Raw genomic sequence first — 11,866 nt, forward strand, 5'->3', positions numbered from 1 at the left:
TTCCTTCGAGGAGGACCTGAGTTGTTCCCAACCTGTAATTCCAGCATCAGGGGAACACCACCATCTTCTGACCTTCATGGGCCTTTACATGTACAAACCTATGGTTAGAGGCACACATTTAAAAAATAAAATCTCAGTCGGGCATGGTGGAGCACACCTTTAATCCCAGAATTGGGAGGCAGCGGCAGGTGTATCTCTAAATTCGAGGCCAGCCTGGTCTACAGAGTGAGTTGCAGGACAGCCAGGGCTACACAGAAAAACCATGCCCTGGGGGTTGGGGGGGGGAAGAGTTAAAAAGAGTTTGGAAGTTGCTAATGCACAGGACACATTATGATGCTCTACACTGAAAATGAAGTGGGCATTTTGATTCTTGACTTCAAACTAGGCAGGAGTGTATCAAAATTGAGGTTCAGGAAATGATCTAAGGAAAGTGGTAGAGAAGCACTGTGCACGTGATTTTCCTCGACGCTGAGATCAGTACCCGGCCTGGGACATCTGAAGAATTGAAGATGTGCATGGAGCGGAATAGGGAGCCCACTAGCCCAAGGCAGCGGAGAGGTTTTTGAGAACCCGCCTCCGTGGCCAGCGAGCGGCTACCCAGGTTTACCCAGCGGCGCCGGTGGCTGGGAGGAGGCGGGCCCAGAAGCGGAGCACGCGCAGTAGAAGGTTCCCGCCTCAGCGCCGAAGCTGCGACTTCAGCACTCGCAGTCACCTGTCACCACAGGCTGTCCCCGCCCCCTCCGCTGCCTGCCTGCGCGCGCAGAGCACCGGAGGGCGCCGGCGGGAAGGGACGCGGCGGGTAAGCGAGGCCTGCGTACGGTCTGTGTTTCTCACAGGGTTGGGAACTTCCTCCTGTCCGGTTCTCCGGACGGGGAAGAGCGAGTGATTGGAGCTTTGGAACGCACCGTTCCCTCGCTTTCCTCCTGTCGCCTCCGGAGGCGCTCTGACCGTCCGAGTGTTTTTGGATTCCCGGAGCTTCCTCCAGTCTCACGGCGCCTTGGCCTCTGCTCTCCCAGCACCCACTGGGGAAACCGAAGGCCCGACCCTGTCCCTGACTTCTGCCGGCTCTAGTCTGAAATTCCTTCCCCGCTCGCGCTGTCAGCAGCACAGAGTTGGTTTTTCTTCCTCTAGTGTCGACCAGTTTAGGCAGAATTCTAGTTACAGCCTCCAACTCAAGCACAAAGAGTCTCAGTTGTTTTGATGCTCAGCTGGGGTTCTGGCCCGCTTACTGAATCAACTTTCAGATGCTCTTCAGAGGGAAATCCAGGCCATCAAAGCATAGGTCCTCTTTAGTCCCTCCGATTGTCTTCATCGTTAGCCAGTAAACTATGGAAGCATAGTCCTTAGATCCATATGCACTAATCCCAGGTCTTCACTTTTCATGTTTGTACAAACAGTCATTTCCCAAGCCACAGTTTAGGATGAGGTACTCCACTGGTAGTGGAATACCATCAACATTTGCTGAGAAGGATGACAACAAACATTCTGGCTCTCCACTGTCAAAGTGAATATTAAGTGAACTGTTTCTTGTAACAGGAGGCATGTGACTTGGTAGCTGTGCTTTAATACCTTGAGTAAGAGACAAATGGAGGTAGCCTAGAATCACATCATGAGGGTTCAGAATCTGCTGCCAGGGAGAATACAGAGCAGCAACAAGTCTGACAGCCACACCGTGTTTAATAACATCTATAGGTTGAATTTCCACATAGAGGGAGATAGATTGTATTTATGTGCCACTTGTTTGTAAGATGTTGGCATTGTGTACATGCTGAAGTAAATATTAGTGGCTTCCTTTAAAACTCTCAAAAATTAGTTTCTAGATAGTCATGATTATCGGATTATTATTATTATTTATTATTATTATGACAAGGTCTTACTGTGCAGTCTTGGCTGGCTTGGAACTAAGAGATGTGCCTGCCTCTGCACCACCACACCCAGCTCCTGACCGTTTTTACTGATAATTTTGACTGAATGCTATATACTGAATTTTTTTTTTTTCGAGACAGGGTTTCTCTGTGTAGCCTTGGCTGTCCTGGAACTCACTTTGTAGACCAGGCTGGCCTCGAACTCAGAAATCCACCTGCCTCTGCCTACCGAGTGCTGGGATTAAAGGTGTATGCCACCACGCCCGGCCTGAATTTTTTTAAATATCAGCTTACAACAGTTCTGTCGTTTTGATTACTGGCTTTCTTTGGTGCCTAAATTACAAAACCTTAATTATCTTACATTTCCCCTGCTTCATCTGTCTATCTTATATTGCAAGGACTTGTGGTTTCTTCAGTAACTTGAATTTATCCCTTTGATTCTCATAGCAAGTTGTCATGTTGCTTATCTTTAACTTTTTTTTTTTTTTAGGAAATAAGAAATAATGAAAGGATTGGAATTTTGTTATCTCCTATTTCATGCCTACTTGAAGAACCCAGGTGTTCTGAAATGACTATTGACATGTTTATTTTTGTTAAACCTGTGAAGACTCAGATCCCAGTTTCTGTACTTGGGCTCCATTCTGATAACCTGGTCTGATACCTTGTATGCAATAGAATATGGCAGGAACAACCCTAGGCATGGACAAAATAAGCCCAAGACTGTTGGTATACTAATGCTGGGGAAACTTTGGTAATGTCCTTCTCTGACTTTAGAGATTATCTTTTCTTCTCATAAAAATTACAATTGCGAGTGAGGCATGGTTGTTTAATCTCAACACTCAGAAGGCAGAGGCAGGTAGATCTTCTTGAATTTGAGGGCAACTTGGTCTACATGGTGAGTTCCAGTCTGGCCGAGGCTGTATGGTGGTAACATGTCTTAAAAAAACCAAACAAGCCAAAAACTACCATTGGCATAAACTTGTGAAGAAGCTAGCAGTTGAGGCAGATAGGGTGGCACATGCCTGCGATCCCAGCAGAAGGATCATTACAAGTTTAAGACCATTATCTTAAAACAGAACCCCAAGCCCTTTATTATTTATTTCACAAACATTCGAAGTGCTGATTTATGTTAGAGACTGATGCTATAGCAGTAGAAGCCAGTTCCTTCCATAAAGGAACTATTTTTCAGGAACTGTGTGTGTACGTGCATGGGCTTGGATAGATGTGGTTGAATGTGATATAGACTATAACATAGGTAAGGTTAGAGTGACCAACAAGTCTAGAGGAGAGAGTAACGGGAAAACGTGTGGAACAGAGTCTTGGGTTAAAACAAAAATCCACAAAGGCTCTCTATGTTAAAGGAAACATAGATGGAAAGATTTTTAACCAGACATTTGGGCTAGTCACAGTCGATTTTTAGAAGTTCATCCTACCCAAGATGTCTCCTTCCTAACTGTAGTGATAGAACTTCTTTCTGCCTTTATACCTTATTTTCTTTACCTAAGGAGGGTTTTCTGGCCATTCTTCATACCTTACTGCTGTTTATCTTTTAGTGCACATTTCTTCTGTGGAACATCCTTTGGCTTATTATTGACTACTTATTCCACTATCCATAAGCATATTAGAAGTCCTACCATGTAATGTGGCCCTTATTTGTTTGGTGTGTGTTCTATGATCCTAGATAAATTATAGAGAACGTTTCATCTATGTGTGAAGAGAAACTGTATTAACAAAGAGAGACGTTGTGTGGTCTTTGTGCTTTGTTTCTCAGGATAGAAGCAGATAATGGGCAACAGTGTCTTTCATTAATCTGTGATCATCATGTCTAAGGAGGAGTGTCCCAAGGCTGCTGACAGTTCATTTTCCTCTGATAAACATGCCCAGCTCATCTTGGCCCAGATGAACAAAATGAGAAGTGGACAGCATTTCTGTGATGTCCAGCTCCAGGTGGGAAAGGAAACCTTTCAAGTCCATCGGCTGGTCCTGGCCGCCAGCAGTCCATACTTTGCAGCTTTGTTCACTGGAGGAATGAAAGAGTCTTCAAAAGATGTTGTACAGATTCTAGGAGTTGAAGCTGGAATCTTTCAGTTACTTCTAGATTTCATTTATACAGGTATATCCATATATTGGTTTTCTGTTGCTATGATAAAATATTATGACCAAAATAACTCATATAATCTTATTTATTTTTTATTTTTATTTTTTTAAGATTTATTTATTTATTTATTATATGTAGGTACACTGTAGCTGACTTCAGACACTCCAGAAGAGGGCATCAGATCTTGTTATGGATGGTTGTGAGCCACCATATGGTTGCTGGGATTTGAACTCGGGACCTTTGGAAGAGCAGTCGGTGCTCTTACCTGCTGAGCCATCTCACCAGCCCTTATTTATTTTTTAAAGTTGTACTTTTTTTTTTATGTGAATGAGTATTTTTTTAAAGATTTATTTATTTTATGTATGTAAGTACACTGTAGCTGTACAGATGAGCCTTCACGTAGTTGTTGAGAATTGAATTTTAGGACCTCTGCTGGCTCTGGTCTGCTCCACTCGCTCCAGTCCAAAGATTTATTTATTATTAATATGTAAGTATAGTGTAGCTGACTTCAGATGCACCAGAAGAGGGTGTCAGACCTCATTAGAGGTGGTTGTGAGCTGTATTAGTCAGGGTTCTCTAGAGTCACAGAACTTACGGATATGCTCTATATAGTAAAGGAATTTATTGATGACTTACAGTCTGCAGTCCAAATCCCAACAATGGTTCAGTAGTAGCTGTGAATGGAAGTCCAAGGATCTAGCAGTTGCTGAGTCCCACACAGCAAGAAGGCGAAAGTGCGAGAGCCAGACTCCCTTCTTCCAATGTCCTTATATGGTCCCCAGCAGAAGGTGTAGCCCAGATTAAAGGTGTGTGCCACCACACCTTTAATCCCAGATGANCTTGGACTCGGAGATCTCCCTGNCTTAATCTTCTGGATTCAATCACCACTGTGTCTCAAGATCTCCATACCAAGATCCAGATCAGAAACTTCTATCTCCCAGTCTCCAGATTAGGTTCACTGGTGAGCCTTCCAATTCTGGATTGTAGTTCATTTCAAATACAGTCAAGTTGACAACCAGGAATAGCCACTACATGAGCCATCAAGTGGTTGCTAGGATTTGAACTCAGGACCTTCAGAAGAGCAGTCAGTGCTCTTACCGCTGAGCCATCTTGCCAGCCGGTGAACGAGTGTTTTGTTGGCATGTGTATACACATGTACTTGCATGTAGTACTTATGGAGATAAGAGGGCATTGGATCCCTAGAGCCAGAATTACAGATGCTTACGAGTGTTTGTGGGAACTGAAGACATGTCCTCAGGAAATGCAGCAGCAAGTGCTTTTAACTTTGGAGCTATCTCTCTAGCCCTCAATTACTCTTATAGTTAGGGGAAAAAATGAGACAAATACTTTATTTGGTCTAGTTTTGAGAATATATTATGTTCTTAATAAATTATGTAAAGGGGTCTGGTGAGATGATTCAGTGGGTAAAGGTGCTTGCTACCAAGCCTCAGGACCTGAGTTCAAGCACTTAAACCCCCAGGGTGGAAGAAAAGATCTGACTCCAGGAAGCTGTTCTCTGACCTCCATGCATGACGTGGTGATGACGTGTATTTATGCACAGACACACATGAATAATGTAAAAAAAAAATTAAAAAGAAACTATTTGGGGGAAATTATTATGAGACTCAGTAAAGAGTTTTGGGTTTGTTTTTTGTTTGTTTGTTTGTTTGTTTTGTTTTGTTTTTGTTTTTTGAGACAGGGTTTCTCTGTATAGCCCTGGCTGTCCTGGAACTCACTTTGTAGATCAGGCTGGCCTGGAACTCAGAAATCTGCCTGCCTCTGCCTCCCAAGTGCTGGGATTAAAGGCGTGCACCACCACCGCAAGGCGTGTTTTGGTTTTTTAATGTGTGGTATTAGAGGCTGGAAAAATGGCTCTGTGGTTAAGAGTATTTACTGTTCTTTCAGAAGATCCAGGTTTGGTTCCCAGCACCTGCTAGAAAACCAACTCGAGTACTAGTTCCAGGGGATCCAATGACCTCTTCTGACCTCCACCTGTCATATATCTCCTTGTTGGATCATATGTTCCTATACTTTTAAAAGTCAGTTTGTTTGTTTTAAGTTATTTATTTTTATTTTATGTGCATTGGTGTTTTGCCTGCATGTTTGTCTGTGCAAGGGTGTCCAATCCTGAAGTAACAGATAGGAGCTGCCATGTAGGTTCTGGGAGTAGAACCTGGAAGAACATTCAGTGCTTCAACTGTTGAGCCATCTCTCCAGTCCCTTAAAGCTCAATTTGTATTCAGTATTCTTCCTGTTTCTTTAATCTCTTTGACCATTCACTCATAAATAATTTTTTGAACATCCATTTGGACTAGATCATTGGGAGTAGAGAGGACAAATCATGCATACACAAACCTTAATATAGGTGTGTGTGTGTGTACATGTGTATGTATACACACGTATATAGTTTTTTCTATACAGAGTCTCACTATGTAGCTTTGGCTATCCTGGAACTCAGTTTGTAGACCAGGCTGGCCTTGAACTCACAAAGATCTGCCTGTCTGCCTTCCAAGCACTGGGTTAAAGACCATCTTAAACTTTATAAATAGAACCAGGAAAATAAATTAGGGACAAATAGTTTAGTACAATGGTTGTTATAAAAGGGGTAAGGTGATCTTTATAAAAGGCTAGGGAGGCCCGGCATAGTGGTGCACACATTCCAGCACCCAGGAAGCAGGGACGGGAGGTCTCTCTTGGGTTTAAGGGCAGCCTGGTCCATATAACAAGTTTCAGGTCAGCCAGGGCTATACAATAAAACAATATCTAAAGAAATAAATAAAAAAAGAAAAAGGCTAAGTATATAGCACAGTGATAGAGTAATTATCTATTATGTGCAAGGCTCTAGGTTATCCCCAGACCCTTAAAGGGGATAAAAATATAAGACTGAATGAAAAGTTTGTTAGGTAAGAGACTTATAGTGCTCCTGCTACCTTAAATAGAATTAGCTATTTCATATCCTCCAAAAGTTATTACTTAAACTATGAAAGTGAAGCCAAGCATGGTGGCACATAATTATAATCCCATCAGTTGGGAGGTAGAGGCAGAAAAATCAGGAATTCAAGATCAGCCTCAGCTACAGAGACCCTGTCTTAGAAAAAAAAAAATGAAAATGGAGTCTTTGAGGGAAGAAATCCAAATATTTAGTTCAAATATTTAGTAGTTCCTCATATGCTATGGATTCTTCTTTATACCTCATATTAAAAAAACTAACACTGGAACTAGAGAGAGGGATCAGCAGTTGAGAACACTGACTGCTTTACCAGAGGTCCTGAGTTCAATTCCCAGCAACCACGTGGCTCACAACTGTCTATAATGACATCTGATGCCCTCTTCTGGCATGCAGGTATACATACAGATAGAATACTCATACACATAAATAAATAAATCTTTTATAAAAAACTAATTGTGTAACATTATATCATAAATGAATATAGTAAACCTGCTTTGTTCCCCTTACCAGTACTTCAGTTCATTTATTACATGCATATAATCTATATTAAAAATGTGAATTTTACCTGGATGTAGTGTGCACTGCTTTAATCCCAGCAGTTTTAAAGAAGAGACAAGAAGACTGAAAGTTGCTGGGTAGTGGTGGTGCACGCCTTTAATCCCAGCACTTGGGAGGCAGAGGCAGGCGGATTTCTGAGTTTGAGGACAGCCTGGTCTACAGAGTGAGTGCCAGGACAGCCAGGGCTACACAGAGAAACCCTGTCTCAAAAAACTAAAAAAGAAAAAAAAAAAAAAAGACTGAAAGTTGGAAGTCAGCTTGCTCTATATAGTAAGACAGTCTCAAGAAGCAAGCAGAGTGTTGGCTTAAGGTCAGACTAATCCACAACTTGTTCAGCCATACAATTTTTTCAAAACATGTTTTTGAAGAAGTATTCATTTTTATGTTCTGTGTATGAGTTTTTCCCTGCATGTATGTATGTGCATTACATGTGTGCAGTTCCTACAGTGGCTAAAAGGGCTTTGGATTTTCATGGGAACTGGAGTTATTCTATCAGTCACTGTGAGTCCTCCCATAGTTTCTGTGTCTTTGCAAGAACATCAAGTGCTCTTAACTGCTTACTCTCTCGCTAGCCTGTCAGTCATAACAGTTTGATAAGAATTACTTAAATTTCCTAATTCTTGCCGGGCATGGTGGCGCATGCCTTTTATCCCAGCACTCGGGAGGCAGAGGCAGGCAGATTTCTGAGTTCGAGGCCAGNCTGGTCTACAAAGTGAGTTCCAGGACAGCCAGGGCTATACAGAGAAACCCTGTCTTGAAAAANNAAAAAAAAAAAAAAAAAAAAAAAAATCCTAATTCTTGGTCAGGTGGTAGTGGTGTAAGCTTTTTGTCCAAGCACTTGGGGAGGCAGGTGGATCTCAACCTGGTCTACACAGTGAGTTCCTTAATACAATAATAAGAAAATTGATATCTGCTAAGTAGGAGTATAGTGAGTGTTAAATGAGTGTAAAGCAATTAAAACAGTGTCTGGCTTATTATAGTTGTTCCATAAATGTTGTTGTATTTTGTTTTGTTTGAGATAAGGCTTCATTATGTACCACTGGCTGTCTTAGAACTCACTACATAGGTTAGGCTGGCCTTGAGGTCACTGAGATCCTCCTGTCTCTGCCCACTGAGTGCTGAGATTGAAGACATGTACCACCAAGCTAGGCCTTGTTGTTCCATAAATGTTAAGTATCATTGTCATTTAAATTTTGATTTTTCCCATATATCCTGTTTTCTTAGTTTCTACTCTGCAAAAGTTATTAAAGTTAAGTAAAATATTAAGCCAAATGTTAGTTTTGATTTATTGGGTTTTTTTCTTTCTATTTCCCTAGGATTAGTGAACATAGCTGTGAATAATGTCCAGGAATTGATTGTTGCAGCAGACATGCTACAGTTGACTGAAGTTGTTAATCTTTGTTGTGAATTTCTGAAAGGACAAATTGATCCACAGAACTGCATTGGACTCTTTCAGTTCTCTGAGCAAATTGCCTGCCATGATCTTTTGGAATTTACAGAAAATTATATTCATGTCCATTTCTTGGAGGTTCATACTGGGGAAGAGTTCCTGGCGCTTACAAAAGATCAGCTGATCAAAATTTTACGAAGTGAAGAGCTTAGCATTGAAGATGAATACCAAGTCTTCTTAGCTGCAATGCAGTGGATTCTGAAAGACCTGGGAAAGAGAAGAAAACATGTGGTGGAAGTATTAGATCCAGTTCGATTCCCCTTGTTACCATCTCAGAGGCTTTTAAAGTACATAGAAGGTAACTCTTTACTGTATATCAACTGGTTAGTTGGTCTCTGAGATCTGTTTGTGTGTGTGTGCACGTGTGTGTAGATATATATGAAGAAGGTGTGTGTGTTCAAGCACTTAAAGGCTAGAAGTTGACTTGGGGTCTTCCTCAATTGTTCCTCCCCTTGTGTTTTAAGACAGGATATCTCATTGAACCTGGAGCTTGCTGATTTATCTAGACTGGCTAGCTAACCAGCCCCGGGGATCTTACTGTCTCCACCTTCCTGGTTCTAGGATTTCAGGCTCATGCTACCATGATGGAAATTTTCACATTGGTGATAGGATCAAATTTAGGTCTGAATACTTGGGTCAGAAGTCATTGGACAGCTGATACAGTATTATAGCTTCTGTGTAAACTTTGAATTATCCTCAGGTTCTAAGCATTTTCCTCTGTTTTTTAATTGTTGGGGATTTTTTGTTTTAAGGTGTAGTCTAGGCTAGTTCAGATTCACAATCTTCCTGGTATGTACTACCACAACCAGGGGGATTTCTAGTTCTGAATTAACAACAGCAGAAAAGTATATACACACACACACACACACACACACACACTATAATAAAATAAAATAAATAAATAAATGGTGGTTTGGTTTTCTCTGGAGCTCACTATGGAGATCAGGCTGACATCAGACCCAGAGATCTGCCTCCCTCTGCCTCCCAAGTGCTGAGATTAAAGGTGTGCACCACTGCTGCCAAGCCACCTTACTGGTTTTGTGTGTGTGTGTGTGTGTGTTTTAATTCGAAGGACAAAAGGTGAATAATATTAAAAATAAAATTGTAGTTTCAATTTTAAACAGTTTCAACTCTCTGCTAAGAAAAATTGGGCACTTAGGATTTTTACTTTTCTTTCCATCTCCTTTTCTGTCAAAGTCCTCAAGGTTTATAGCCATTATATTTATGTTTGTAGCCATGAGCCCCTCAGCTCCTTGCCTTCATCTCTCTGTTCAGAGGATGTTGATGCTAACATGATTTTCAGCTGTAGTTTGTATGTTTAAGAAAGGAGCTCGTGTAGCTGGAGTGGGTCATTAACTCAATATATAGCCAAGAGCAACCTCACTTCTGTTGCTGCTGACTCTTTTATCTCACAGGAGCTGGATTACAGCCATGTGATCACATACCCAGCTTCAAGTTTTTTTTTTTTTTAATTACCAAATTTTCTCTTTTTATTCACGGTTTGTTTGGGTTGACCAGATTAAATTTTTATTTTTATTATTTAAAATTTTTATGTGCGTATTTTGCCTGCATGTATGTCTATGTATTAAGTCTATGCTTGGTGCTCAAGGAAGCAAAGAGAGGTCACATCCTCTGGCACAGGAATTTTAGATGTTTATGAGCTCCCATGTTGGTTCTAGAAATTGAACTTAGTTCTCTTCAAAAAGCAAGCTTGCTTAACTGTTGAGCTGCCTTTCCAGCCTCATGGGTTTACTGGACTTTTTTGTTTTTATTTTGTTTTGTTTTGTTTTTGGCTGAATGTTTCCAAGTTTGTTCTTTCTTCCTTCCCTTCCCCTTCCCCTTCTCCTTCCCCTTCCCCTTTCCCTTTCCCTTCCCCTTCCTTTTCTCCTTCCTTCCTTCATTCCTTCCTTCCTTCCTCTCTCTCTTTCTCTCTTTCTCTCTTTTGTTTTACTTTTTTGGTTTGCTTTAGTTTTTGAGACAGGCCCGGAGAGAGCAGGATTGGAACAAGAGCTGGAGAGTTGACTCAGCGGTTAAGAGCACTGACTGTTCTTCCCGAGGTCCTGAGTTCAAATCCCAGTAACCACAAGGTGGCTCACAATCATCTCTAATGAGATTGGATGCCCTCTTTTGTTTTCTTCTGAAAACAGCTACAGTGTATTTGCATATAAAAAAATCTTTAAAAAGAAAAAAAAAAAAAGAAAAGAATGGTGTGGAGTCTTTCTTTCCACCTTAAGGTCCTAAGGATTGAACTTGGGTCTTCAGATTTGATGTAAAATGCTTTGACCCACTGAGCCATCACAGCAGCCTGCAAAACAGTTTGTGTTTATTTTCAGTGATTCTTTCTAGTTGAATGTCTTAGGAATTCTTTCATTATTCTTGATTTTTGTTGTTGTTATTTTGTTTTGAACTTTGCTATTTCTTTAATTAGATACTATCATATTTTTTTTTCTTTTTGAAAGTTCTTCTAGGGGCTGGTGAGATGGCTCAGTGGTTAAGAGCACTGACTGCTCTTCTGAAGGTCCTGAGTTCAAATCCCAGCAACCACATGGTAACTCACAACCATCCATAATGAGATCTGATGCCCTCTTCTGGTGTGTCTAAAGACAGCTACAGTGTACTTACATATAATAAAAATAAATAAATAAATAAATAAATAAAAGAAAAAAAAAAGAAAGTTCTTCTGAGTATGAGGGTACATATCTGTAATCCTAGTATTCAAGTGGCAAAAACAGGAGGACCAGTGTGAATTTGAGGACAGCCTAGACTGTATGGTCAGTGCTAGGCCAGCCTGGACTAAAGAGTGAGGCCCTGTCTCAGACAGATGCCTCTCAAAAAATAAATACATAAATAAGTTTAATTTCCCCTTCACTCTGAGAACGGTTTTTATGTGCAATTTCTGAAATATATCATTTGACAATCATCTTTTTTTTTTTTTTTTTTTTTTT

At 40.9% G+C, this 11,866-nt stretch overlaps 1 protein-coding gene across 2 annotated transcripts in view; it reads left to right on the plus strand.

Annotated features, from left to right (window-relative positions):
- The first annotated feature begins 697 nt into the window (after positions 1-697).
- Positions 698-11,866, plus strand: part of Ipp (intracisternal A particle-promoted polypeptide) — a 27,345-nt gene continuing 16,176 nt past the window's right edge. Inside the window, exons 1-3 of one of the 2 annotated variants that reach the window (XM_021200488.2) lie at positions 698-799; positions 3,637-3,978; positions 8,788-9,219. In XM_021200488.2, coding sequence (XP_021056147.1) covers positions 3,687-3,978; positions 8,788-9,219 — 724 coding nt within the window. In that variant the 5' untranslated portion in view covers positions 698-799; positions 3,637-3,686. Of the gene's footprint in view, positions 800-3,636; positions 3,979-8,787; positions 9,220-11,866 lie in introns of those variants that run through there. The other variant, XM_029539938.1, reaches the window with a different exon arrangement.

The sequence above is a fragment of the Mus pahari genome, chromosome 6 (assembly GCF_900095145.1).
Source record: "Mus pahari chromosome 6, PAHARI_EIJ_v1.1, whole genome shotgun sequence".
Classification (NCBI taxonomy): domain Eukaryota; kingdom Metazoa; phylum Chordata; class Mammalia; order Rodentia; family Muridae; genus Mus; species Mus pahari.